This window comes from Penicillium longicatenatum, assembly GCF_028827895.1.
Source record: "Penicillium longicatenatum strain IBT 33135 chromosome Unknown contig_7_segment0_segment0, whole genome shotgun sequence".
NCBI lineage: Eukaryota > Fungi > Ascomycota > Eurotiomycetes > Eurotiales > Aspergillaceae > Penicillium > Penicillium longicatenatum.
Genome location: NW_026643124.1, coordinates 420,896 through 448,814, shown reverse-complemented (window position 1 = coordinate 448,814; position 27,919 = coordinate 420,896). Strand labels below are relative to the sequence as shown.

General features: G+C 47.1%; 10 protein-coding genes across 10 annotated transcripts; 5 read left to right on the top strand and 5 right to left on the bottom strand.

Annotated features, from left to right (window-relative positions):
• Positions 1 to 1,548: 1,548 nt before the first annotated feature.
• Positions 1,549 to 2,400, bottom strand: N7484_010443 (uncharacterized protein; the record flags this gene model as incomplete). The annotated part of the gene is made up of 1 exon (XM_057120830.1): positions 1,549 to 2,400. The coding sequence occupies one exon, from the start codon at positions 2,398 to 2,400 to the stop codon at positions 1,549 to 1,551; it is 852 nt and encodes a 283-aa protein (XP_056966584.1).
• Positions 2,401 to 5,313: 2,913 nt separating this feature from the next.
• N7484_010442 (uncharacterized protein) lies at positions 5,314 to 8,162 on the top strand (the record flags this gene model as incomplete). Its single annotated transcript, XM_057120829.1, has 3 exons — positions 5,314 to 5,417; positions 5,566 to 7,694; positions 7,816 to 8,162. The coding sequence occupies 3 exons, from the start codon at positions 5,314 to 5,316 to the stop codon at positions 8,160 to 8,162; spliced, it is 2,580 nt and encodes an 859-aa protein (XP_056966583.1).
• Positions 8,163 to 10,059: 1,897 nt separating this feature from the next.
• N7484_010441 (class I SAM-dependent methyltransferase) lies at positions 10,060 to 10,956 on the top strand (the record flags this gene model as incomplete). Its single annotated transcript, XM_057120828.1, has 1 exon — positions 10,060 to 10,956. The coding sequence occupies one exon, from the start codon at positions 10,060 to 10,062 to the stop codon at positions 10,954 to 10,956; it is 897 nt and encodes a 298-aa protein (XP_056966582.1).
• Positions 10,957 to 11,852: 896 nt separating this feature from the next.
• On the top strand, positions 11,853 to 12,436 carry N7484_010440 (GFA family protein; the record flags this gene model as incomplete). The annotated part of the gene is made up of 4 exons (XM_057120827.1): positions 11,853 to 11,935; positions 11,992 to 12,184; positions 12,230 to 12,288; positions 12,319 to 12,436. The coding sequence occupies 4 exons, from the start codon at positions 11,853 to 11,855 to the stop codon at positions 12,434 to 12,436; spliced, it is 453 nt and encodes a 150-aa protein (XP_056966581.1).
• Positions 12,437 to 12,986: 550 nt separating this feature from the next.
• Positions 12,987 to 14,060, top strand: N7484_010439 (uncharacterized protein; the record flags this gene model as incomplete). Its single annotated transcript, XM_057120826.1, has 1 exon — positions 12,987 to 14,060. The coding sequence occupies one exon, from the start codon at positions 12,987 to 12,989 to the stop codon at positions 14,058 to 14,060; it is 1,074 nt and encodes a 357-aa protein (XP_056966580.1).
• A 391-nt stretch (positions 14,061 to 14,451) lies between these two features.
• N7484_010438 (sugar porter family MFS transporter) lies at positions 14,452 to 16,029 on the bottom strand (the record flags this gene model as incomplete). Its single annotated transcript, XM_057120825.1, has 1 exon — positions 14,452 to 16,029. One exon carries the CDS (start codon positions 16,027 to 16,029, stop codon positions 14,452 to 14,454), a length of 1,578 nt encoding a protein of 525 aa, XP_056966579.1.
• A 419-nt stretch (positions 16,030 to 16,448) lies between these two features.
• N7484_010437 (putative UDP-glucose,sterol transferase) lies at positions 16,449 to 19,648 on the bottom strand (the record flags this gene model as incomplete). Its single annotated transcript, XM_057120824.1, has 6 exons — positions 16,449 to 16,687; positions 16,756 to 17,615; positions 17,673 to 18,440; positions 18,501 to 18,737; positions 18,788 to 19,424; positions 19,489 to 19,648. 6 exons carry the CDS (start codon positions 19,646 to 19,648, stop codon positions 16,449 to 16,451), a joined length of 2,901 nt encoding a protein of 966 aa, XP_056966578.1.
• Positions 19,649 to 21,531: 1,883 nt separating this feature from the next.
• Positions 21,532 to 23,550, top strand: N7484_010436 (Peptidase S10 serine carboxypeptidase; the record flags this gene model as incomplete). Its single annotated transcript, XM_057120823.1, has 6 exons — positions 21,532 to 21,746; positions 21,872 to 21,908; positions 21,974 to 22,114; positions 22,166 to 22,472; positions 22,525 to 23,092; positions 23,160 to 23,550. The coding sequence occupies 6 exons, from the start codon at positions 21,532 to 21,534 to the stop codon at positions 23,548 to 23,550; spliced, it is 1,659 nt and encodes a 552-aa protein (XP_056966577.1).
• Positions 23,551 to 24,560: 1,010 nt separating this feature from the next.
• N7484_010435 (uncharacterized protein) lies at positions 24,561 to 25,911 on the bottom strand (the record flags this gene model as incomplete). The annotated part of the gene is made up of 4 exons (XM_057120822.1): positions 24,561 to 24,842; positions 24,888 to 25,508; positions 25,562 to 25,813; positions 25,876 to 25,911. Coding segments are annotated over 4 exons (1,191 nt in total), but the record flags the coding sequence as incomplete, so codon positions are not given.
• An 853-nt stretch (positions 25,912 to 26,764) lies between these two features.
• N7484_010434 (M50 family metallopeptidase) lies at positions 26,765 to 27,724 on the bottom strand (the record flags this gene model as incomplete). Its single annotated transcript, XM_057120821.1, has 4 exons — positions 26,765 to 26,974; positions 27,028 to 27,072; positions 27,128 to 27,490; positions 27,539 to 27,724. 4 exons carry the CDS (start codon positions 27,722 to 27,724, stop codon positions 26,765 to 26,767), a joined length of 804 nt encoding a protein of 267 aa, XP_056966575.1.
• Between the last annotated feature and the right edge of the window lie 195 nt (positions 27,725 to 27,919).

The following is a 27,919-nucleotide window of genomic DNA, read 5'->3' as shown; positions in this document are numbered from 1 at the left end:
TGATGTCTTGACTTTCCATAGTAATTAACGAGGAACCACTGCGACTAGGTATGGCTTAGCTAGTAGAAGTCGCCGGGTCAACGCGACTATGACATTTAAGTAGTGCCGGAACGATGCATTGGGAGCTAGCCTAAAGATACATGGGCAAGCTGGAGGCGTGTCCCTTCGTTTTCATCAGCTGTACGGAGTAGAGCTGATCCAAATATTCAACCTCCACCCCCAACCGGGAAGAGGAGGTGTGGAAAGGTAACAAATTTCTGTTCATCACATTTCTTGAAGAAGGGTAGAGATCGCAGTCTTAAGTGAGTGAAGAAATGTCAACTGTGCTCTACATATTATGTGTGCTTCATTGACCGAAAGATGCCGGAGCAGCGCAGCATTTTTTTTTTCTTCATTTATCATCATCGCTTTTGCTGGCATCAGCTTCGTTTATGCCCAAGTTATTAAGGCGTGGGTCATATGCATGAGGCCATGGCGTATGGATACAAGTACATTTAAATCATTTTGGCAGTATCCGTGCCCCGCAGCTGCCAGGCACTAACGAGCCTTGTGGTAGCGTCTACTGATTCTGTAGTAATGTTTTATTTCGTTAGGCTTGACGATACTTGCCTGCGTACAAACAACCTGCTGACTCAAATTGTGACGGTAGATGACTCCGGTAAACCATCGTTATAAGTTACTCACGTACTGTATAGATCCAAATCGCCATAATAAGCCTAAGAAAGGTGGTCTTTTCATCTAGCCTTCTTCAAGCTTCTCAGAACGTCATGGGCGTATTATTTCGCACGAAAACGCTTAACAATAAGGACATATGAATGCACGATTGAGGCTATCTGTGACGATTCACAAGTGTCTGATATTGATGCCTTGTTCCTTAGGCAACCGTCTGCATACTTCTACTATTTAGATCGCTCTCTCGCCGTCCTTCATCCTTTCTCCTCATGATTAGTTGCTTCGGGAATAATACTACGATTGATTCTGAGCCTTTCGTACTTGAGCGTAACACTGTGGAATATTTGAAATACATATTAATATTGATGAATATTCATATAATTAATAGTAGTTTTATAGTTAAATTATTAAATAAATTGATTATTTCTTAGTTGCGCATGACAGGGAGATGTGTATCCTGGGTGTTATTGCGACGGCGCCTTTCCCCTTCGGGACGCACGAGAGTGCTGTCCAGCCAATATTGGGCTGGCGATAACTCCTCGGTATCCGCGTCCCCTCCCGTACCCATCCTTCCCGCAAAGGGGAAAGATCTGAGTCTCAAGTTTCAACTTTTTGGGGTAATCTTGTTGGAAGGAATCACCAATAACATAGGGCCTTGAACTCGCATTTCGCTGGGTTGGACACACTTAGGCCCCATAAATAGCCCCAAGAGACAGGGTTCCCCGCTCGACACTAATATGGACGCCTTCAAGGATAGAAAATTGCCAAGGTCTCATTTACCTTCCTTACCGGCTCCGCGCAATTCCCGGAGGGGAAGATTTACGACGCCGAGCTACTGGGAACCGCTCTAGGCCCAGAGAAAGCCTTACAGTTCTTCTAAGCCAGTTTGCTTGAAAGCTCGCTGATCAACCAGTTTTGCACATACTGAAGCGACAGATCATCACACTCGATTGATGACTGTTTAAAATCTTGCTCCCAAAAGAAGGGCCCCCTCCATCCGCCCACAACGCCACCTTTTCTAACCTTCTCTCCAATGGGAGCGCAGGAGTCCAGATCAATAAGCATAGCAATACCGCTGCTGTCAAACATGATGTTGCATGCAGAGATGTCATTATGCGCGTAGCCCAGAGAGTGCAGATGCTTGACGGCAGACTGAATGCTGTCTATACAGCGTTCTCGTTCCTCGGCCGGGAAGTGGGCTGGCCCAAGTTGCCGGGCTTTGCTGACGAGATTCGCCAGGGTCCTAACGTACTTGGGAAAAGCGAGGCTGACGATGCGCCTCCCGCGCACCACACAGCCAAGATAGGTGCCCAGGTTGACGTGAGGGTGCGCGAGAAACCTCTGGTGGGTCCAGGCCTCGGCCAGCATCAACTGGGCGACGTCATCCTTTCCGTTGTAGTTGCTGATGTTTGGCTGCTTTAAAAAGTAGTCTTGCGTGGAGGTCTGGGGCTCGAACTGGGTGATGCCCTCTTCGAAGACAGGATAAATGTCATGGTCTGGGATGCGGCTCATGGACCTCAGCAGGCGCTCAAATTCGGCGTCTGCCAGATCATCATACACCCCAACCCTCCAATTCTTGCTTTCATCCGGTGGCATGGTACCAATGTAAGCCTCATATCCATCGTAAGCTGTAAGCCTGCGGCCTTTCCTCTCCCACGGCTGGACTTCGCTGGAGATTGAGGGCTGTGAGCGTTGGCTCCATGCCTCTTTGACTCGCACCGTTCGCATTGATCTCTACTCAAGGTTGACTGCGTCGATGGCTGGTAAGGGTGTCAAGGAACTTCACCAGAAGGTGACAATTATTCTTAATATCAAGAAAGACCTGCGCAATGGGCTGACGTGGCATTGCATTCAACACACAAAGCATGAATAGCCACACCAATGAGAGATCTCAGACAGCATCAAAATGCGACATCGTATTAACCCTGCACAGCCGGGCAATGGGCTGACGTGGCATTGCATTCAACACACAAAGTACGGAGTATGAGCGTGAATAGCCGAATGTGAAACCCCCCTTGAACCACGGTTTCCTTTAAGTATCTTCAATGAGCCCATCCTCTTTCTTCATTGTTGCAACACGTTCAACTTCTCCTTGAACCTTCATAACAATTTCCGTCACGGCAAAGCGACTTCATCCTACATAACACTCAAACAGCATCTGAATATGGCATCGACCGTGTCTACCATGTTGTTTGATTACTGCAATATGGACTCGGCGGTAGACGATGAAGGAAATAGACAGGTCTGGGTCACAGATGACTGCCGCTCTGTATCGTGCCCAGCCTCTGGTTCATACGATCCAAATCACAGCTAGAAGAGGAGAACAGATTTGGACATCTGAGAATCAGTAAGCATCAGATTTTCCGTCTCGTCAACCCTTTTGCTTTTAAGCCTACCGGGGGGGACAAAAAAGCCCATTTCCCAAAATAGGAAATTGGGTGAAAGCCACCTTTATTTGGAAACCAGTGACCCACTGAAGGAAAATACTCCAAAGCTTTGCTGATTTTTGTGGAAATTGCAGACCTTGATAAGAACATTGTACGTCAGACCTATTCTCCTTTGTGCCCTATTTATAGAGTTCTAAGATAGAGATGAGTACAGGCTATAGGTCAAGGTCGATGATCCCATCAGATCGGTCGAACCGCTCGCACCCGTCATTCCTTTTCGATCTCGCAGTACTCGCGTTCCTATTTCCATATCTCTGTTTTTTTTTGGCACTCACAGAATATTCCTCTTAACTCCCCTTATGTCTGGCTTGGCGGGCTTGTGTGCACTTGCTCATAGCCCTGTTCTGTCAGCTTTGGATTGGTCAACTTCTGCTTGCCCTTTTTGGCCATCTTATAGCTAATTATAAAGATAATAATTTCAGCGCCGAATCGAGTTTTTGAAATATCTCAGGAACCACGCTAGTTAGTAACTTTTAAGTAACTTTAGTTTCAATTCAACTCCCTACGCTATATTTTGATACTAGTTTCGAGGTTTCTTAACCGATATTGCGATGTTGCGCGCGTCGAGGGGCGTTAGCCCGATCCCGCTAGGGGCCTCCGGAGTAGGTTGTGCCATAACCCGCAAATGGGTAGGCCAAGTCAACCTGCAACCCTCCCCATGCGGGTTGCGGGTTGGGTTGCGGGTTACCCACGCTAGCCCATCTTTGCATAAAATTCTGACACTTTTCCTAAATTGGTTGGATAAATTTGATTAGCCATACTCAAAAATACAAGTATATACTACATAATTTATGCAGAGAGAGAGCTATTTCTATGTTTGTCCTGTTTGACGACCCATTGGGTAACCCGCAAACGCGCGTGCGGGTTAAACAGACTGACCCATTTCCCTACCCATAGGGAGGGTGGGGCGGGTTCGGGTGCGGGTTCATGCGGGTCATGATGGCACAGCCTATTCCTAGTAATAGATAGGTATTAAATAACTTTTTAATACTACTTAGGATATCTATTATTATCATTAAGGGAGATAAAAGAAGTAGATAATTTAAGAGCTAATAATATTTCTTTATACTTTAAGATTTAATATCAAAGAGAAGGAAGCGAAGTATCTAGAGAAATTTTTCTCTTATATTAAGATAGAAATAGCGAAAGAAGAGAAAGATAATAAGCTTAAGGAGGTAGAATTTAACTTAATTAGTAATACTAAGGAGGTAGATAAGGAGATAAGCCTGAGATGGCAAACTCGGGTCATCCATTTTGACGAAGCTCAGGCCTGAGTTAAAAAATTCTAGATATGGTGGACAAATGAAAGAATCGGTTTCTACAAAGGACACAAGAGGTACATGATAGCGGGCTTAGGATGGAAGGGGCGGGGGATTTAAAGAAAAGTCAAGCGCCTTGATAGATCGAGAGAATGGCCATCGATTGAGCTCTTACACTGCTCGCCCTTTGTCCTTACGTAGCATTCGCATCTCTTGGAGTTTTGAAGTCTTAGATCCCTTTTCAAGGATCGCACACAGGCCCTGAATCTTGTTTGATTTCTGCTAAATAGACAAGGCTGTTTTTCTCTGAGACCTCGGTGATATGTGTGAATAGGGTTTGCCCCTTAATTCGAGGCATTGTCTGGTTGAACAACACCTTTGTGAAGAGGAGACCTCGGGAGGATTGAGGCAACCCCACCAGACTCACCCCCAGAAGAACCACTGTCACAGGGTGAGAAAAATAGCGTCGGTTTCGATACTATGCTGCGGTTCCTAGGATGGAAGACCCACTGAGAATTTATCATTATTAATTGTCACATTTAAGGGCGCTTCTCTTCAGGTGGTATGGTCAGTTCTCAATACAGGAAATAGGGCCCGGCCCGAAAAGTGTCTTTGGAAGTCTGCCCAGCCGCTAGGAAGAAGGGGTTTCGAGATACGTTGCACTTGATTTTAATGGATTTTTTGCGACTAGTCTAGAATAATTTTATCTGCTTTATTTTGAAGATAGGTTCTCCGCTACTCGGTCTGGTATGCCTACCCGACATTCACTGAACACCATTCATTCCGCGCTATGACTCAGCAAGCTTTGCCAAAAGTGGCGAGCAATTCGATATAGTCCTAATCCATCATATCATTCATGGCATGAAGCCTAAAGCCATAGGATTCCTTTATGAACATGGTAATTGGTTTCTATCGTGACAATTCCCCGCGCCTCAATGGAGTATGCCGACAAATGGCACCTTTCCCAAATGGAGCTAGACTTGCTGCAGGCGACAGCGACTCACTGTATTACTTTGCTGCTTTCATCGCAGGGTCTGTGGTAGGGGACGTTGACATTCGAGTTGCACGGAGAGAGGTGTGATGCATCTTGGGCCGCCGTGATGAAGCCCACCTAAATCAGCTTTCCTTCAGCTCACCCAGCATAATGGAGGTTTTTGAAAGACATACCAACGCTATAACGGAACTAGCTATGCAAGTACGTTATCGGAAGGGGGTAGGGCGGTCAAAAACTGCGAGGCTGCCCTTCACCACCCCGCCTCAATCGTGAGACCTAAGGATGTCCGGCAAGTCCAGCAATGTGTCAAATGGGCTTTGAAACACGGGGTCATCTTGAGCATTATTGGGGGAAGCCACAGCGGCCACTGCTTATGGTCAAACGTCGTTGCGGTCGACATGAGTGCCTTCGACAAAATACACATTTCAACTGCTGAAAATGACGTTCATGGATGCAACACCTTGGTTGTTGTCGAAAGCGGCTGTAGGACTGGGGATATCATCCGTGAGACAATGGCGGCGGGTATTACCGTGCCCTTAGGGGCCCGCCCTAGCGTTGGCGCGGGGCTGTGGCTTCAAGGTGGCATCGGGCATCTAACAAGACTTCACGGGCTCGCGTGCGACGCCATCATCGGTGCTGTAGTGGTGGGTCTTGAGACTGGTCAGATCTTCTGCATCGGGCATGTACCGACCCAGCACCAACCAATTGATGCGCGTTGCCCGATAAACGAGAATGGTATCCTGTGGGCGATGAAAGGCGCTGGGACCAATTTTGGCATAGCTATTAGCGTGACTTTTAAAACATTTGAGGCTCCTAAATTTTCAACTCGGAAATGGATTATCCCACTGAGGGATCAGGATGACGCAAAGCTCAAGCCCCAGAAATTTGACAATCATATCACCAGAAAGCTGCCCCAAAATTGGTCTGCAGACATCTATTTGTACTGGGAAGTCGACCAGCTTCGTCTTGGCATCACTACGTTCGAATCTTCCACAATTGGGCACGTCTCTACATCACGAATATTAATCTCGATACGAACGTTGTTCGGACAGGAAGTCTCCGGGGATATCGCAAACAGTGTCGATTTGTTCGAGGTCGACATGTACATGTCCAGCATGCACGGTGGACACGGTGGACACGGTGGAGCCAAAACATCCTTTTTCAAGCGATGCTTATTCTTAAAAGATGTTGGACGTATCGCTGACATTTTGTTGTCGGCTATTGACACTCGTCCTACCCCATTTGGCTACCTCCATCTCCTGCACGGTGGCGGAACGGTTCATGATATAGCGGCCGATGCCACGGCGTTTGGCTGTAGAGACTGGGAATTTGCCTGTGTAGTAACGGGTGTTTGGGCTCGATATCAAGACAACAGCTTTCTCTTTCGAACTGTCGTGGAGTGGGTGTATAAGGTCGCTAAGGAAATGCTGCCATTGTGTAGTGGAGTCTACAGTGCAGACCTCGGGCCGGATCCCAAAGATTATGCGCTGGCGGCTAAGGCTTTTGGGCCTAATGGGCCACGTCTGGCTCGCCTCAAGCACATTTTAGATCCGCACAATGTGCTGGCTTATGCCTGCCCAATTCAGAAAGCGGCTATAGGACCGAAACTTATCATACTTGTCACAGGTGAAAGTTGTGCTGGGAAAAACTATTGCGCCGAAACCTGGGCCTCTGCGTTGAGTTCGTCCGGCCATGAGGGCCTGGCGGTGCGAAAAGCAAGCATTAGCGATATTACCAACCGAGAATATGCGGTGGCTACCGGTGCCGACCTTGGGCGTCTCTTTGGGGTCCGTGCCTACAAAGAACAACATCGGCCAGCGCTGACAAGATTCTTCAAAGACCAGGCTAAACAGCGCTCACGATTGCCAGAGGAGCACTTCTTAGATTTGGTCCACAACTGGACGGATTTTGATGTGTTGCTCATCTCAGGAATGAGAGATGAGGCCCCAGTCGCCGCCTTCTCATATCTGGTCCCAGGAAGCAGACTTCTAGAAGTTCGCGTTCAAGCCAGCAAGGAGACACGGCGAATCCGTCGAGGATGTCCCAGTGCCAGTAATGACAAGTACCAGGAAGATGAGGACATGAGTGATGGGAAGGCAAATGTGGCAGGCACTGACTGTTGTCCCAGCTTCATCTTCGATAATGAAATGTCTGGGAAGAATGCAATCACCTGCTTTGCCGAAGAGCATCTTCTTCCGTTCTTTGATGAGGACTATCAGTTATTGAGTGATATGGTACGCCTGGCACCCAACTTTCCATGTCCAGGCATCGACTTTAGGCACGTGCTCAACATCATTCAGCAGCCCGGCGGGCTAGCTCTGTGTATATCCTGCTGCGAGCCTATACCGTAGGTGACTGGACTAAAGTCAATATGATTGCGAGTTGTGAGGCTGGTGGTTTCCTCTTCGCGTCGGCGTTGGCTGCGAAGTTTAACATACCGTAGCGTTAATCCGCCAAGCCGGCAAGCAGCCACCACCAACGGTTTCTGTGCTCAAGTCTATGTCACATGTTTCGTCTTCGACATCCAAGGATTTGAAAGAGGAGTTGATTGAGATAGTTCAAGATTTGATCCCCCGGGATGCTTTAGTAGTGGTAGTAGACGACATGCTTGCCACGGGGAACACACTCTGTGCGGGTCTACGATTGCTACAGAAAGCCAATGTCAGTGTTCAGGACATAAGGATAGTTGTCGTGGCCGAGTTTCCTATTCACCGCGGCCGAGAGCTGTTACGTCAAAATGGGTTTGGGGGAGTCCAGATTCAGAGCCTCCTAATTTTCGATGGTGCTTAAGGCAGCAGAAATGGAGCTTTTTTTGACCAAGGTATCAAATCAATTTTATCGGTTTTTCTCAAAAAGAAAGATTTTCATTGAAGTTTTTTTTTACAGGAAGGGAAGCGCGGCAATTCACCGTGCTCAAGTATTCTGTAGTATGTACGCGTTGAAGAGGTGATATCTCGCAGAGCTGCCGTGCTCATTAATTAAGTTTTACTTCGAAATAAAGATGACAATTTGAACCCTACTGCCTGATAACGATTTCCACGAAGCGGTCGATGGGTCTAATTTTGGAAGTTTTCAGTTAACAGACTACAAGGGCATCTCTCTAAGCTTGTTTGATACCTTAAGAGGAAGAAGGCTTCCCCAGGCCGATGGTCCTGAAACATGGATCCGGAGGGAAAGAGGACGTCTATGGCCAACAGTCCAAGACTAAATGCGAGCACAATTGAACCACTTCCAAATATGTTCTATTTATTTTGCTTTTCTTTCCACATCTCTGTTGTTGTCCATGAAGTGGGAAATGGTATCATCAGTGCATAGGTTGGAAAGGACTGAGAATAGATAAAGAAGCATACCAATATGCGGGGGGCTGAGAGAACACAGAACGAACTAAAAAATGATTGTATTGCGAAATGGGGAGAAGCGGTGAATTGTAAATGGGTCAGAAAGATGTCCAAGCATTGAACGCACGACTATACTCGCGGGGAGATATTCTAACCAAGGTGAAATGTACTCCTGCTCCCTAGCAAATATCTGACAAATAAGAAGACCTTCTAGTATAGTAGAATACGTAAAGATTTGGTAGAGGTGAAAGAGATAAAGTCACAAGGAACTCCGGACCTCAGAGGAAGCAGGTCTGGAAGTGCAGAAAGAAGACTTTAGGGCTTGTCGTTTCTACCTCCTGAAAACCTGATCTTCATAGACACGAGGGATGCGTCATAGCTGCAACTCATGGCCAAAGCGTTTCAGGACTCCGAAGTATGACTATTCCAAATATTTGACTTCGAAGCTTGTGCCATGAGCTATCGTACCTGACATAGATCGCTTGTCGTATGCAAAGCAAAGAATCGCAGATCTTCGCCTTATTAGGCTGACTAGAATCACCGCTATTTGGGCCCGGGGCAATGCTAGCAGTACAATGCTCCGCTAATTATGTGGTCCAACATGTTGAGCCTGTAGTTATTTTCCCGTTGGCATTCGATCGCACATCAGTGGATAAGAATCGGTGTCAATTGACCAAAGATACTTTACGATCGTGAGGTGATGGTACCTGCGATGATCTCTGTGTAACCATCTATCGCGCTAGATAGACGCCGATCTGTCCTACTTCATTTTCGATAGTGCTGATTTGACTTCGGTAATTTGACTTTGAGGAAGTGGACGACCGCGCTAGACAGGTGCTGATCTGGCTTACTATATTGTCGATCGTGTTTGTTTTTACTCTGGATAATTTCATACATGCGGGAATTGTGTGTTGACTATTAATGTCGTTGAGTAATCCGATCTGCACTAATGACTATTGGTTACTCAAAGGTCTCTTGCCAAGGCACTGGAAAAGCAACGAAGCCAATAAGTATCATGCGTCGGTGAGGCCCACGAGCCCGTGGGTCAAGTACGAAGTGACATGAGAGCATTGTCGGTGGCTTGTCGGTGGCTGGTCGGTTAACTTGGCTGACGACTTTCAGCTCTGTGTTACGGTAGCTATGCGTACTGTTCCTGATGAAATGTCCAATGCATGCGAGGTTGACATAGATGTTTGGCCTTTGCCATGCTGAGAAGCTATCGTGGCTTCTTTGCACGTTCTGTAAATAAATAGGGCTCAGTATCCCACGTAAGTCTCTACTGATCAATGAATTTTGATATACTCTTTTCTAGTCCATCAATCGAACCTTCAATCTCGTTGCCCAACAATATGCCTGACAACTCACCTCTCGACCATACTGCCGGCTTTGGCCTGCGTGAAGGGAAAGGCTACCTCCTTGACTCCGGTCACGCAGGAAGCCAACGGCTAAACTACCAATACCTCATCTGGAAGCAGTGCCTCAATTACAGCCTACACCCCACCATCCGGGATGCAGTCGGAGACCACCCCCGCATTGCCGACATCACCGCGGGAACAGGCCTCTGGCTTCTTGACGCAGCACACGAGTTCCCCGGTGCCATCCTCGACGGAATTGACATCAACCTCGAGCGTCTCCCACCAGCCGCCTGGCGCCCCAGCAACATCCACCGTCTCTACAACTGGAATATCTTCGACGAGGTCCCGGCTGAGCTCGAGGAGAAGTATGACGTGATTCATCTCCGTCTTCTCCTTCTTACCATCTCAAACAGCGATCCGGCCCCCGTGATCCAGAATGTCATTAAGCTGCTTAAGCCCGGTGGCTGGATCCAGTGGGACGACCTCAGCACCGCGCACACCTATGTTGAGAAGACAGATGAGAAGCTTCCCACTGTGGCACTCGACAAGATCAGGGAGTTTGTGCACTCCGGTGGCCGTCATGACTGGGTGTTTGATCTGCCCTTGCATCTGCTCAGACATGGGTTTGAGGAGAGTCAGTTGACATTTTATCACGGACGGCCCGACTTGATTTGCCATGACACGGAAATTCATTTGATGACTATCAAGGAGTTCAATGGGCAGATGAAGACTGAGGGACGAGAGGAGGAGGCGAAGCATATTGATGATCTTATTGAGGACGCTTATGCGGAAGCGCAGAGTGGTGCTGGTGTTACCACCCCCAGGGTCGTGTGTGTTGCGAGGAAGAGACCGGTCCCGTACGCTGTGCGCGAGGCCCTTTTCTTTTCTTGAATGTGAAACCAATGTCTTGGTCAGTCACATCTAGATATGGTCTAAGGATGTCGAATACCTGAAGATGATTTTGGAGAGGTTTGACAATACTCTAAGAAAATAAGAAACATTTCTTGTGCATTTCTATTCATCGCTCCCGCGAACTCTCTAAGCCTCCTTCCTCATTTATACCTGTACCTCTTACCCGGACTAATTAGCGGAATATCCAAACGCTCTATTGGCCCCTAGTTCCTTCTTTTACAACGCCTTTTTCTTTCTTTGCCTTTGCTGTTGCGTTATTTTCTAAGAAGATTTTAAGACATTTGACTGATGATAGTTCCTAGTGTTCAACACCGACTATCGAGTTTCATACATTATGGCTGAATATATAGGACCTGCTGTCAGACAGATCAGTGTCTTTTCATCATTAGATCAAATTATTCACAGCATAGACAAGCTAAAAACTGCACATTCATCCAGCGAAACTTCATCCAAGGAGCTTTAGAAGCCAAATGCCATTACTTGTACTTTGAAACAGCCTTTAAGATGATTCTCCTGAGGCCATCGGAATCTTACCACAGAAATGGGTCGCGCTCGGAGGACAAAAACGAGTGTCAAAAAGCAAAAAGAACTGGTTCCAGAGGGGGTCGAACCCTCGACTTTGGCGTTATTAGCACCACACTCTAACCAACTGAGTTATGGAACCGATTAGTAATCTATGCAGCAAGATAGTATTTTATGAATCTCCATGATTGGCATGCTTGGCTGGCGTGACGTCACTGCCGAGCGGAACTGCCGATTCCGCGGCGCAGTACCCGGTTGAACCGAAGCACAGTTAAGAGCAAGCACCTGGGCTTTCCCCAAAGGTCCTTTCTTCAAAGCAATCTGATTCGTGAAATTGGAAAATATTACCCAATATGTCTTATACCGGCCATTGCAACTGTAAAAGCATCCACGTGACTTTGCCCGAGCAGCCTCCTAAGACTGGCGTTTGTCATTGGTCAGTCTTCGTGTACCCCTGTTCAGCCAGTCAGATTCACTAAAGTGTAAATACAGTTCAAACTGCAAGCGCGTCGGTGGTGGTAAGTTCAATTTTAAGGCAATTTACCAACGAGATATTAACGTACAAACCATTGCAGCGTTTTCGGTCAACTATTTTGTGCCCGAGGATGATTTGACCATCAATGATCCGAACAAGACGTTGAAGATTTTCGTGGATTCCAAGACTGCGAGTGGAAACGTGATTCAGGTATTTTGATCTGCCTTTCTACGAATTAGATGAATACTAATTCAGTTGCTCGAAGCGCAACTTTTGCTCGAATTGTGGAAGGTGGGTCACTATCTTCCGTCACGGTGCATACCATGAGTACTAATTTGAACTAGTGCTATTTTCACCAAAAGCCCGAAGGCTCCTGGAAAAGTCTTTCTAAAGGCGACTTTGTTTGACAAAATCTCTCCTAAGGGTGGTGAAGTGTTTGGTGATGATCGACTAGAGCTGTGAGGACATTGTACAGTACTACCTAGCCGTGGCATCTAAATATATAGCGCTGAACCAGAACCTTCCAATAAAATTGGAGATTGAATGACCGTTTCAGAGTTTGGAAGACAAGTGCTCCCGCTGCCAGTTAGTACAAATGTATACTGATTCAATTCTTCGGGCATACATAAGAGCTGTAAACCCTTGCTGCCACAAATATTATTGAAAATTCAGGTTTGGCCAAATACGCTGATGCCGAAATGGCTAGGGGGCATCTTCAAGGTTTCTTAGCCTTCAAATGATCTTGGCAGATGAATGCCAAGGATAGGGTCCATCGGGTTTAAGGCTGTGTTATAACGCCCGATGATAGAAAAGAGGACCCTTGTCCACAAGGCTGTGTTAATGGGTCAATGCGACTCCACTTCCGGGCGAGGAGGGTGAAGTTAGTGCTTACTAGGGCAAGACATAGACAAGGTTTTCAAATTCATAGCTTTCCTTGATCTTTTATTTGCATCTTTGTTATATCTGGCCTGGTAATGCGAATCTGCGACCGTTAAAGAAATCGAATACACAAATGTCCACTTTGGGAGAGGCTACTGCCATCCGGCACACCGTATCAGAGTACCACGTCTACCACGAAGGCGAAGAACATGTTTGCCTCATCCCATTCCTAGATATAACTAAAGAATTCGGATACAAAAAAAGACACCACAAATGGCTAGCAGATGACTATGCTTCTCGAAACCGAAGATGCAACGATTCTAACAGCTATTTTATCCATCGCCCGGTGCTAGCTTTTCATGACCCGCCACGAACATTACTCAGGGGAAGCCATAAGCTCGGAAAACCGATCTGCATCATCAACAGCTCAGCTTTCTGGCGAGATTGGAATATCCAATTCGTTCCCAACCCCGAGAAAATTATTGACCGCCGAGGTGTGGTAAAATGGGAACATCGCACGAGACTGGATAACAGGTCTACCAAAGACGATCGCGTGCTGAAAGGATATAAAGTCCGGTCGTGGCGGATCTGGGGCGAAACAGGAGCTGCATACCACCGGAGTGTGAACGCGCGAAGGAAGGCCCTGCGAGAGGAAGGGAAGGAGGAGAACATTACATACGAGCCTGCAATGGCAGATGAAGCGGTACATTTAAAGTGGACTTCACCGTTTACAAGCCCCCGACGATATTCTTTCACCTATGGTGGTATTGCATTCTTTTGGGAGGGAACTCGTGATCTTCCTGGTGATGTTTGGTCCAAACGACTGATGCCGCTTAACCACTTGAAACTTATTGGACAGATACCTGGGCGAGAAAAGATATTTTTGGCTCATTATCGGTCTGATTTCTCGTCTAAAAAGTTTGGACGGTTATTGGTGTTTGATTCAGCGATTTCGAGGCTTCTAGAGGAGTCGGGTAATACTGCCTTGGGAATGAGCCAGGATGTGGGGGAGAACGAGAACCCTTTCGTGGCTGAGCATACACAGCCTGAGAGGGGCGTGAAGAATACTAAGCTATATGACTTGGTCATGGCGACGTCTATGTGTATGGTTATTGGTGAATGGCAGAAACGCTTGACGATTTGGTTTGTCGTTGTGATGCTTGTGCAGACTGGAAATGGCATGACTCTTGCAGGTGGAGGTGGCTAGATGAAATGTGTGAGATAATCAGATGCCGAGGTTCATATCACTAAATAAGCTCTAGCCATATGAAGTAAGCCTTGCCAAGGGGATTCTTCATTTCCAAGTGGAAGTTTAACATAACCGATTGATAGGCAGTCATCGGACTTCCACCGAGTTGATCGTCGTCGGAGATTTAGCCGTCCCTTGAGAGTATTCTCGGGGTAAAAGCTAAAACGAAGCTGATACGGGATTTTAGATATCTTGCTAATTGTGAAGGATCATTCGACAATACTCAGTATGTGACCTTAAGTATCAAAGTATGATTCAAGAAATGTGCGAATTGAATGGTTTTCAGATTGTCGTATACATAATAAAATGTTATGAAAATGATATCGGTCTTCACGTTGCATATTTTGCATCACGCAGCCTCTACCTCAAGACGCTCGGCCTTGTGTTCAGAGCTCAATGCCCCATCCTGTTTCTCCGCTCGCAACGCTGCTCTCTCCTGTAATTGCCTCTCAACACCTGCCACGAAAGTCTTGTCCATGGAGTCTCTAACGACGCGCCAAAGTGACGGTCGCTTTCCATCCCGGTCGGCGAAGAAAAGATCGATTGCTTCGAGAGGCATCTTGCTAGTCTCCGGAAAAGTGAAATAGACAAGTGGTACAGTTGCAAAATTAATAATCGCGAAGACAACATAGCACTTGTACCCGATATTGGTGATCATGACAGGAGTAATTTCAACAACCAGGAATGTGAATAGCCACTGGGAGACGACGGCCAGGGCCCCACCTCGCAATCTTAGCTTCAGCGGAAGAATCTCACTGGGATAGATCCACATGTTCGATTGCCATCCCAAGGTGAAAAAGCTTTGGAAGAGGTATAACACCACCGCGGCGCCGTATCCAAGTCTCTCCCCGCCAATGCCGATGAAAATAGCAGAGAGGGTCATGCAAACACCCATACCAGCAGATCCGATCATGAAGAGAGGACGGCGCCCGAAACGCTCGATAGCCCACCATGGAAACAAGCTGCTGAGAAAGTACCACACTTGCAGACCACCAGAAACGAGCATCGCATTGTGTCGTGACATGCCGATCGAGTCCTCAAAGACATATGGACCAAGCGAAGACATGACATTGCACCCCGACATCTGCTGGAAAAAGTTCGCCGCAAATCCGATCGCCATTCGTGAAAACCCGCTGATCCCATTATCCTTGAAAATATCACTCCAAGATCCCTGTTCCTCTGCTTCAACCGAAAGCGCAAATTGAATTTCCTTCAACTCCTCCACAACCGCAGGGTCATCTGGGAATCCAGCGCGAAGCGCCGCGAGAGCAATCCTCCCATTCGTCATGTCGCCCTTCGCACACAGATAACGCGGTGATTCCGGTAGGAACGGCATGCAAACGAGCGTGATACAACAGAACACAATCTGAAACGCACACGCAAACCGCCACTGCACAGATCCTGAATAAGATTCCATCCCGTAGTCAAGCCAGTTTGCCAGAATCAGACCGACAATTAGGTTTGACAATTGCATAGCCATCATGCGACCCCGTGATTCAGGCATACTGCATTCAGACAGCCAGATGGGAATAACAGTCGTCATGATACCAAGCCCAAACCCGGCAACGATCCGACCGACAAGAAACTGGGGAAGGCTGAATGTAGTCGCTTGGAGAATCGCGCCAATCGACACAATCACCGCACCAGCCATATTGTTCGGCTTGCGTCCGAACCGATCGCCCATGAAGAACTGGAACAGAGCACCGAGTAATGCACCGACTTCGTAGGAGGACACGAGGAATGCTAATAGAGATGCTTCGGGATCTCCGAAAACTGCCAGAAATTCGGGCGAGGTCGTGAGTCCACCCATGAATCCTAGGTCGTAGCCGAAAAGAAGGAATCCGATCGAACATGTGAATGTTACGGCATAAATGAGGTTTTGGCCTCTGAGCCCAACGAATGATGGGGATTGTGTTGATGGTGACATCTTGCCGATTCCTGGGGACCGCAATGACCTTGGAAATAAATGTACCTTGGATATGAGCCTTCCCCGTCTTTTATGGAGGACTTCCCCACAAGTCGTGGGGTAGTTGGGGTGAAGTGTGTGAATGGAGTCCGGCTAAAACCCCAGGTCGGCACATGTCCGAGTCATGGTCCACTATGTGCAACCTATCAGTTACATTCCTTCCAAGGCTGATCTTTGTTGTTTTCGTGGTGATTGTCCTTTCATTGCCTTGTTTGCTCGAATTTCAAACCCCGGAAGCACGTCTGATAGGTTCTTTGTTACCCGTTCCCGGCATGAAGCAGGTTATTTGTAGTGCTTCCCCTCATGCATGAATCCGATACATGAATACACTTTTTCCAGAAGAACAAAGAACGGAAGATAAGAGCATGAAGGTAATACAACTAATGTACCCGATGAGCAGGGCAATGTCCACTGTACTCCTGATTCTTCATCAGGCTTTCTTCGATCAAATTCCACTTCTTGACCACGAGAGCTCTTTGTTCCGGGGTGGATGCTTGCATTTCTTCGCGTCCCTGGGCAATGCGAGACAAGATGATCTGACATTCTTGGGTTTTGCCGAGTGATTTCAGAAGTTTTCGGCGTAGCCCAGTTAGAGGGTAGCCAGCCAATCCCCACAAAGCTAGGTGTTGTCAGATTTGCACAGCTAGACATTTATGCAAGTCGAACGAAGGTAATGATGGGACTTACCTGCTGGGGGCTTGAGGAAAACACCACCGATACCCCTTCCGATGCCTTTGAACACTCCCTTGGTGCCTTCATCTCTGTAACCATGCCGAGGCTGAGTCACTAACCCTGTGACGCCGTCGTACCACCCGTCGCGGAATTCCTGTCTAGTGTTAACAACATCATAAAATGACAACATAGCAATAGTTGAACGAACCGTTCCAGCGGCCCTAAAGCCGCTGCGAATCCCCTTGACCTTTGGCGTGGACCTCACCATCGGATCATGATACAGCTTTGGCGCATTGTGGAAGCCCTTGGAAAGACTGAGCGACACATCGGTCGGAAGCCAAATAACAAGATTAAGAAACTTCATAGACATCCTTCGACCATGATTCGCTGCCTCACGGAGCCTACTATTCGCCTGCGCAATTCCAATTTGTTCACCCATGGTTTGTGTCTTCTCCAACTCCCGGCTATGGTTTTTTTCGAGCTCAGTTTCGGGAAATAAGCCATCTTCGCCAAACTGGTTTTCCCAATCCAGGTCATCGTCTTCATTTTCATCTGCCGATTCCTGCTCGTCATCACTTGAGTGAGGAAGCTGGCTCTGTTCTTGGTGGGATTCAGCCACTGCATGGTCCGAGGAAGATGGATCGCTGGCAAGCTCATCTTCGTTGTGAGGCTTTTGGTGCCATAATTTGCTTGGCTTGGGCTTTGAGTGAGCGTGTCCTATTGCTCGACCGGCTGAAAAGATGTCCTGCATCATCTCTACTGGTACATCTGCAAGTCCTGTGACGAAACCAGAGATGGCCCCGAACAGAACTTGGGCTGAAGCACTTAGTGGGCCGATTGGATCGCGGTAAGTATCGTATTCCATCGCCCGGCTCCTATGAACATAATTAGTATATGACCCGAATAATTGTTCTCATGCCCATTAAACTCACAAAACTAGGTCTTCTGGGTGCAATCTCCCCATTTCGACCAAAACGGCAGCTGCAAATGCGCTGAATCCTAGTTGTGTGCGTTTCAAATGCCACACGGCAGGATGAATAGGGCACACACAACATCGCAATGACCTCAAGTTCAACTGCCGATGAAAACTGCGAACTCCGTCGCGCACCCCAGATTCCTTTTTCATCTTCTCTGCTATAGCTTGCGCCTTAACCTGGGTCTCTTCCTTCAGCGCCATCTCAATTGCATCTTTCAGCTTGTCCGCCGTGAGACTTTTGTGCGGGATTGGACGTGGCCCAGCGCCAGCGCGTGCTACAATTCCTCCCCAGAACTCCTGGTCTCCGAAAAACGGGATGATGATAGTTGGTCGCGCAAGTGCAAGTCCAGCGGCAGTCGTGCCTGCACCGCCGTGATGAATCACGCAGGACACTTGTCGAAATAACCAGTCATGGGGGCAGCTACCAATGATCAGGATGTTTTCTGGGATGTCACTTTCGTCAATGCCGAGATTTCCCCAGCCTTTGGAGATAATTGCCCGTTGCCCTGACATTTTAACGGCTTCGAATATTATTTTAGTTAATTTGATCTGGTCGTCAACCACAATGGAGCCGAACCCAACGTATATTGGTGTTGGGCCTGCTTTGAGGAATGCGTCAATCTCGGCTGTGGGTTTATAGTCGGACTCTGTTGGGAGGAAGCTAAATCCACAAATATCAATATTGTCGCCCCAATCAGCTGGCTTCGGTAATACTGCCGGTGACCTGCGAAATTTCATCGTTAGTTGGAGCATATCAAGACTGAGTAATTCATTATCTTCCTACCAAAGGTATGAGCAAGGTATTTGCAGTCTATGTATTAAGCTCGGCGCAGTGATATGGTCCAATGCATCAAGAGCTAAGCTTTTCTTCCGGAACGTATTCACCAGATCACCGAGTCCCTCCCACACCATCATATCAACGACAGCATAAGAAACGAAGTTTGCGACGGTCGGCTTGCAGTTTTGCTGATGAATGATAGCTAGAGGGTGAGGAAAGGATTGTGTAGGTGACCATGGCATTCTGCAAAGAGTTAGCCGATTTCCAGCAGATGGCAACTATGCAGAACGTACGTAAACATAATATGAAGTGGTACGCCAAGCCTCTGCGCACAGTGAACATGCGCTAGACTGGGCGGATTGGCAATAATCGCATCGGCGACAAACGGCTGTCGACGGTAGTCCTTCGTATCGCCCCAAAGATCCTCTTTAATCTGATGCAAATCTGTCCCATCACCCATTTCAAAGCATGATCTCCAGCATCCATGAATTATCTCTCTCATCTCCCGGCGTCGCTTCTGAATCGCACCACTCCGAATCGTTTTTAGACCCGGAAGTAGTCCGGGGTTCTTGACCATGAAAGCCATGAGCTCAGCTGGATCTCCACCGATATTGAAGAATTCCAGTCCGCCTTCAAGAACGAATTCGCGGAATGCGAGGTGGGTTGCCAGTCGCACTCGGTGTCCGTGAGCTTTCAGCTCTTTACCCAATGCGACGAATGGCTGAATATCACCGCGCGAGCCGATAACCTGAATGACGATATTCATGACCAGTGGGAAAGTTTTTCCATCTCGTCCGGCACGGCTGCAAGTGCTAGCGGTGTCTTTCGCTTGATCACATTCTGATGGCGCAGGGGTGGCCTGCAGCCGATTGAGCAGTCCGGCGATGCTTGGCCTGTGCTCTTTGATACGGATGTCGAGCCGGCCATCTCCTGTTCGACCATCGCGAGGTTAGTCACTGCTGAAGCAAGATCGATAATTTTCTGGATCGCGAACCTAGCACCCGGACTCCCGTGTTCAGTCCATCACCGTTGAACCGCACCCGGTCGTTATATTCTGACAGTGTATCGCTAGTATCTTCAGTCAAATCACTGGATTGGGTCGATCTCTGTTGGCCAGACTCAGCTTCTTCCGTAGACGATGCGACAGAAGGCATGACGGGAGATCGACACGGCGGGTTCAGGCTCCTGTAGGAATAGTATGGGCTGATGCAACCGGGTAGATAATTATAATTGAGAAGATAAACCCGACGCAGAATTTCCTGAAGGTACAGAATTAGTTGATCTCGTGCTGGGAAAAGTTCCTCGGCAAGTTCGTCAAGGACAAAATAGCTTTCAGTCAATGATGTCACAAGGGTCCGGCTCACTCGGCCAAACCGACCCACCTAGCCCACCCGGCTCCATGGTGCCGATCAGCCTTACACCTGTTGACCCTTGATCGGGCTTCATTACTCTTTGGGATATCCAATGAAAACAAATGAGCTTAGTGGTGGACCGAGATTGGGCCTGACAAAGTGGGCCGGAATGTGGTTGGAAAAGAGGTTGAGACCCTGATTCCAAGGATACCACTGAGACACGAGAAACGCACACACCACACAAAACAGACAAATATTTTAGTTCATACAGAATTGAACATCCTGCAGTCACCACCTAGCGAGGCCTCCGCTTATCGTTTGCTGGAATATAAGCTGTGGCCTCATCCATAAATCAGCATTGTAAGACTTACGTATAAGTAGGTATCGGTGCCTGATGAGTCGCTTCTCCCAAGTCTGGGGTTTCTTTCATCTTCTATCTACCACGTCCTCTGTTAAACTTAATTCCCTGTCTCATTCCCCTTCCAATATATATATATCATAGAATACAAAAGGGCTTCCATCAAGCGTGCATCATGGTCGAACAGCTAGCGAGTGTGCAGCTTCGGGCTTACCGGGGTTGATTTCTGCGCGCAACACATGAGCAACCAGACAGGAGATTCCTAATTTGCTCCCCGGTTATCAGTTAGCAAAGTGTGTTAAACAGGAATGTGATAGACAGGAGGAGCTCCAGGCATGGGATGGTGAGCATCCATTTATTGGAGCCTTAAGGGAAAACTCTAAAAAGAACAGCGAAGGTGAAAGTCCGGATCTTGCCGACAAAAAGGCTCTTCCTGACAATCTAGTACATTATTTGGACCTTCTTCAAGAACCTTCAAGGTTAGCTTATGAAAGTCTGCATAACCTAAAAATGCTAGGCTCTTTGAATTTTTGATTAGCTACTAAGAGTTGATTACTCCACATCGTCTTAAGGCCGATGCACTAGACATTTCACTATTCAATCATATAGGTACACCACGACCTGTGAAAGGGTTAGAAAAGGTATATATAAGAAAAAATAGTTTAGATACTTTACACGATACTTATTTATTCTTTCAGGACACCGGCCTAGATCGCGGGTTAAAGTAACAACTCCCGACATTATTAATTGTGCGGTCAATCGCGGACAGCCACACCTCCACAGTTCCGACGGTCGCGGATCTGCCGTTGTGAGGATTTTGTGATGTGCGATGACATTGGTATAGATTTACTCATTATTAAGTACAAGAGATGATTATTGAGCGTAATTTAGGGGGAAAAAAATTGAATTTAACACCGTTAAGCGGAGGTATCTCACGATAATATAGCCGAAATGCTGCATATTTTGCACTAATTATGTCTAGATTACACACCCCCATGTGCGATTCACGATCTGACCAACCACATGCGACTACCTAATCTAGATATAATGTTAGCGATGAGTAAACAAACTCAAAAATCGATTAGTACTATGCAACTAGATTGCTAGGGATACAACGTAGACCGGACCTCCGACCGACCCACTTTCCCCTCGACGAGATAAAGGGGTTCGCCAATCAAGTCCGATCTTAACAATATATGGATCCTACCTTCCCAATCGATCTTAGCGATCTGCAGGAGCTATATAGGATCAAGTCCCAGCCGAGCGGGGTTGTTGGGTTTTGGATTTTTGAAATTTAGTCTCTCAAACATAGGGATTGAGGTTCAAAATGGGTGTAATTTCTCGGTTAACGGTGTTGGGAGCGCTGGTCCACTATACCGCGGCTCAATTCGTTCCAGCGCCGACCGACTTGATCACGAAGAAAGGTCATGCAGGTATTAATGTGCGCTATAAAGAAGTGCCCGCTGGAATCTGTGAGCAGGATCCGGATGTAAAAAGTTACTCGGGTTATGCTGATGTTGGGGAGCATGAACACATTTTTTGGTAAGCGAATATCCCCCAATATGTTGACCACAAGGGTTAAACAGCATATGCGGCAGTTGCCGTTTGTTAAAACGCAACTGATTCCATTTGTTTTCAATGTTAAAGAAGCTAACGGATGAGGAAAGGTGGTTCTTCGAGACCAGGAATGGAGATCCTTCAGAAGTATGGCACGCGACCTCATTGAGACGTTGATTAGGAGTAAAGCTAACGACTTTGGAATTATATAGGCACCACTGACGGTTTGGATCAATGGCGGCCCGGGGTCATCTTCAATGATCGGATTATTCCAGGAATTAGGCCCATGTGGAGTTGACTATGAGGGGAATGTATACAACAACCCTCATTCATGGAGCAACGTGAGCAACATGGTCAGTTCCCCAAGAAACCTTTTACCATGAATTTTGCTCAATTATCATTAGATCTTCATCGATCAGCCTGCTACAACTGGCTTCTCATACACAATCCCTATTCCGGGATATCAGGACGACGAAGGCAATATAATTGAGTTACCCAACACCACATGCCCAGATTACGCCCAGCAATACGGGACATGCGGCACATATTCCAAGCCTGACATCGCACTGGTTCCGAATTCCACCCAAGGTGCCGCTCCCAACATGTGGAAAACTCTGCAGGGATTCATGGGTGCATTCCCACAGTACTCAAAGAACGGCTTCAATTTCGCTACTGAGAGTTATGGGGGTCACTATGGGCCGGTTTTCAACAGTGAGCTTTCCTGACATTATCGCAGGTGATCGTGGAATGCTGACCAAAGCAGCCTACTTTTTGGAGCAGAACGCCAAAAAGATTCCTGGCGCAATCGATATCGAACTCGAGAACGTATTCATCGGTAATGGCTGGTTCGATCCCCTGATCCAGTACCAGGCATACTACAATTTCTCTGTGTTCCCCGGTAACACATATGATTACGATCCATACAACGCAACTATAAAGGCGGAGTGGTATAACAACCTTTACGGAAAGGGAAACTGCGTTGACCAAACTCTGGAATGTTATGCCACCGGCCGTAATGATATCTGCTCCGCAGCCGACGACTTCTGTGCGGAAAAAGTCGAGGAGCTTTACGATATCTACTCGGGTCGCGATGAATATGATATGCGTGAATTGAGCTCCGATCCGTTCCCTTACGTGTTCTATGTGGACTATCTCAATTCCCCGAAGGTTCAAGCGGCGATCGGTGCATACCAGAATTTCTCCGAGTCGTCTAACACTGTTGGTACTGCTTTTGGAAGTACCGGTGATGACGACCGTATGTCTGGCACCATAGGCGACGTGAAGAAGCTGATAGAATCGGGTGTTCAGGTGGTCATGTATTTTGGCGATGCGTATGAGCCCCCAACCCCAGCCTCGACTGATAACAGAGAGCTATTTAGCTAACATCGACTCATTTAGCGACTATAACTGCAACTGGCTTGGTGGTCAAGTTATCGCAAAGGAGATCAATGCTCCTGGGTACGAAGAGGCAGGCTTTGTCAATCTCACCACTTCGGATGGGATCGTTCACGGACAGGTCCGACAAAGTGACTTGTATACTTTTGTCCGTATTTATGAATCTGGTCACGAAGTCCCATTCTATCAGCCTCTGGCTGCATTATCGTTTTTCGAGAGAGGTCTCTCTCGAAAGGACATCGCTACCGGAAAGAAGCATATGAAACAGCATGGGGGCTATCGAACTGTCGGAGCCGCTACAAGTGATTACCGAGAGGGAAATGGCACGATCGTCTTCAAGGATCTTCCGAGTAATGCCACTTACAACACGACTCTTAATGGACCTAACCCATAGGCTATTGCTAAGCAGCTGGAGGATGGCAGGGTGATATTCGTTGCCGCCGAGGAGCAAGACGAGCATACTCAGCCTGCAGGCTCGATAGTCGCACTTAGTGCTTTGCCGATATTTAATTGGCTGGCCGTGGCTACAGAACATATATGATTCTTTTAAAAAGGAACTCTGCGAGTGAGACAAAGTGAACTATAGCAATTCAAGAGAGACATGCACAACGATAGAACCTTTTTTGAGCTTCGCTCCAAGGAATACCAGTAAGCAACTATCTGGTTATTGTTGGGAAATATAGGACATCGAAAGGATAGTATGAGATATAAAGGGGATAAGGCACGCCTCTTCTTGAGCCGGCAGCTTTCCCGTCATCTCGATCACTACTAAGACGATGACTAGCCATATTGGCTTTCTATTATTGACTTTCAGGATTACAGTACGTTCATTTTATCACCTTTCATAGATTCCTCACTATCTTCATATGAAAGGATTGTAAGCTGTTTTTAGCTATTCTCAGCAAAGAATCACGCAGGAAACAGCACAAAGGGCATAAAAAGCACAACTTATGCCAAAGTAAACAAGGACAAGATGCCAAATTTTCGTCTGGCTAATCCATCCAAAGTTAACCCAGTCCGGTATGGTCAAACTGAAAAGAAAATAAATCAAATTCACACCTTGCAGTGTGTTTCTAAGCCAGCGGAGCCTTCTTGGCATATTAGTTTCAAGTAACAGCGAGAAAAGACTCACCCCATATACTCCGAAGAGCGCGAGAGCATATAATACCCAGTTAGCAAGCAAGGGTCCCATGGGCTCTTCACCCAAAGAGTAAATGAAGCTGAGCCCATATATATATGAACAAGCTCCCAATGAATAATAGAAGACCACTCGTAATGTGTTTGGACGGCAATTCCAATTTGCATCGGGGTTGTGGAGATCATCAAGCCCATTTGCTGTCGATATGAGGCCGTTGCGATACAGGATTCGCGGCTCTAAATATGCAGACTGATTTGGATGTCCATTCATCGCTGGCTTTCCATCTTGGTCGGAGTCTGATTTATAGAAGATGGATTGACTATTAGGAAAGATTCAATGGTTGTCCTCACTTCAGACTTACCTGAACTGAAGTACTCAATGATGGCTAGAAGCGGCGCGGCCAGTAACACAACCGATATGACTTGCCCAAATGTCCAGTCGCTCATTCTTGATTCAACAACAGAATTACTCGTCTCTCGGGATAACGAGTCAAATGTCCGCACAACGTTTGACACGCCCCACGAAAATGCAGCACACAACCAAGCCACCTATCGAAAGTCAGAAGTGCCATTTTATTGCAACCAGTAACTTACTTCACAAAAGACCGAGGTCAACGTATCGAGAAGAAATCGTGCGGTCAGAAATGCGGCGAGCAGCGGTCGATACAAGAGTGAAAGCCGAAGAGTTTGTGGTCTGCAATCTTCGCGATACTGTTCATAGATGAAACTCAGAACTTTCCGTCCTCGAAGACTAAGCCATGACCTAGTCCGGTCGAATGCATTGGAGATGGGTCTATGCAATTTGACAACTCGAGCGACGAACCCAAGCATAATCACCAGTGCACTTATTAAAACCGCCCAGGCATCAGATGAAAAACGAGAACCTAGTATAGGCAATCCAATATAGCAAATAGCGGCATCTGAGTCGTCGTAGTTGTAGTTGGAGTAAAATGTGAGTTCGCAAAACAACCCAGTGACGACAAAGACTACTAAAGTGCCCATCGCGATCAATCGCCATAGGCGCTCTGAGGCATGATGATAAAGGTATTTTCGTAGAAGTGTCAGACAGACTAAGTGAGTGAAACAGGAAAGCCAGGCTAATTCCATGATGAAAACCCAATAAAGGGTTGTGAGGCCGCATCGAAGCTGTGAAGCTCCACTGATCAGGATAGAGAAGCCTGTCACGAGCTGAAAATCGCTCATTGCCAAAAGACACTTGCTTTGTTGTCAGAATCTGGATTACTGAGCGGAATATTGTAGCACCAAACCTTAACAAATATTCTTTCAAGTCGATTGCTGATTCGAGTTTCCCCCCAGCAAGGTCTGAAATGGGTGAGGAGACGTTTCGGCCATCGCCGTAGCCATGTCAGGAATAACTCATCTACTGGGTTCGCATTAAATGCCGGGGCATTTTCATCGGTCCTTCCATATGGGTCTTGCGATGGTTGGTACACGAAGAAATAGTATATGATAGTGATAACAACCGCGATGCCAGCACCGACAATGTAATTGATGACAACCTAAATCAGTTTAAACGAAGGAACTCCATTCGAATAGAGATTGCTCGGGACTTGGAACTCACTCCAACTCCCGTGATATCATTGTTGAAATAACCCGACCCTGATGATATCGTATGTGTAGAATGATATGTCTCACCCGAACATTTATAGCTGCAAGACGATGGCATGATGGTTTAGGAGCAAGGACAATTTCAAGAAAACTCGTTCAATTTATCGAACAAGCTTGAGATGACAGCTTGCGGGGGGGGGGGGGCATGGACACCAAACATGAATAATTTTCTCGGCCTGTGCTTAGGTGAGGGTCTGCGTAACGACGAGGCTGAATTCAATGGACTAGTAGGACGAGGATGAATCTAAATCCCTAAACCTCCCAGGCTAATCCTGCAAATTTGCGCCATCCTCTTACTCGTTAGTATCTATTTGCTTTGTGACTCGTGTATGACGGGCATTTGTAATCTAATACCCCAATCTTAGAAGTACAGTTGGACACCTCACTCACGGGCGGTATTAGGAAATGTGCACTATTCGACATTTGGAGTGATAATGCTCTCCAATACGCACCCATGTTAATGCTAGGCTGCCCTGGAACGTGGAAGCAATTGAGGGTGATACCTATTGAGCTGGCGCCTTGTCCTACCTCGGATTGCAATGATAGGACTCCAAAAAATCTTTACCTTGGTGCTTACTAATAGTTGGTGAAATCAGAGAATAGATTACAACTCAAAATGAACGGGTTTGGGGGCGGAAGATCTACGACTTGGCGCAACTTGGCGCAACTGTAGTTTATTGGCGTGCCCAGTTGATGATAAGCAATATAGATTGCAGCCGAACCGGAATGACTGACTGAAGCAATCTTTGCTCAAAAACTATTAGATCAGAACTAATGCCAACAAATTGAAACTATATAGATGGGGTATTGAATTTTGTTCGTGAATGTCATAACATCTGCAATCAGAAGGTGGGAATGAAATGCTGCGAGTCTTTCTCTTGCTGGCTGAAGGACTGGGGAAATGCAGCAATTCCACCAATAATTCCGATAGCCATGAAGCAAAGCGAGATAATGGACCAGATAACTCCCCAGCATTGAGAAGATCCTCCATATTTTTTAGCAAACACGCTAGCATCAGAGCTGTTGACTTTGCGGAGAATGAGATCGTCGCACTGTATAGAAGATTAGCTAATGCAATCATAATTTTTGCAGAGAGAAAACTTACAATATCCCAGACGCTGTAGAGAGAAGACATGACACCGATGAAGAGCTATACTAATGGTTAGCATATGACAATAGTAGAAATCCAGCTCACCATAACTTACCACGAACCACCTCAAGGCTTCAGCATGGGCGATGAACCAGCAGGCAATCAACAAGCCGATCGCAAGTAGAACAGTACCGATAGTCAACCAATCTTTCCGCGCCCACCAGAGTGTCAAAAGGAAGCAAACCCCAAGAACGAAGCTCGCAACCTTACTAGCCACAATATCGAATCCAGCGAAGATCAAAAGAGCGCCGATGATGGATGATCCCAAATATCCCGCCGGCAGTGTAATCGCAGACACTCCTCCTCGCATATGCGTGACGCCTCCTTCATGGGGATCAAGGGAGATGGATTCAACCTTTCCACCGGTACAGCATGCCGTGATCGCATGTCCGAATTCGTGAAACGCGATAACCAACATCTGTTGTGGTTAGCTAGGCAACGGCTCGCGCGCATGAATCCTGCTTACCTTGAAGGGCCATAGTGAGTAGCGAAGGTATGGCAGGTTCCAGAGTAATGCGATAACAACCACATAGACGGCCATGATACCTAGCGTTATCGCCTGTGTATGGTCGACGCTTAGGCTGCGTTGGGCAAGGTGCGGGGCCATGGCCATGTGGGCCCGCTCGTCCAGGGTCGAGTACAGAGCCGGCATGGTGAGAGTTTGAGAAGTGAGATCCCTTTGACAACGAAACGAGAGCAAGAGGGTCAAAATTTTGAGGTGTGAGGAGTCTCAAACCCTTTAATATTGCTGTTGGGAGCGTTCTCAGTTGGACGCGTCAGGAATGGACGCGCATGCCATCTTGGCGGTTTGTTTTGTGTGTGGCGCCGCGTCTGTGATAGGCCCATT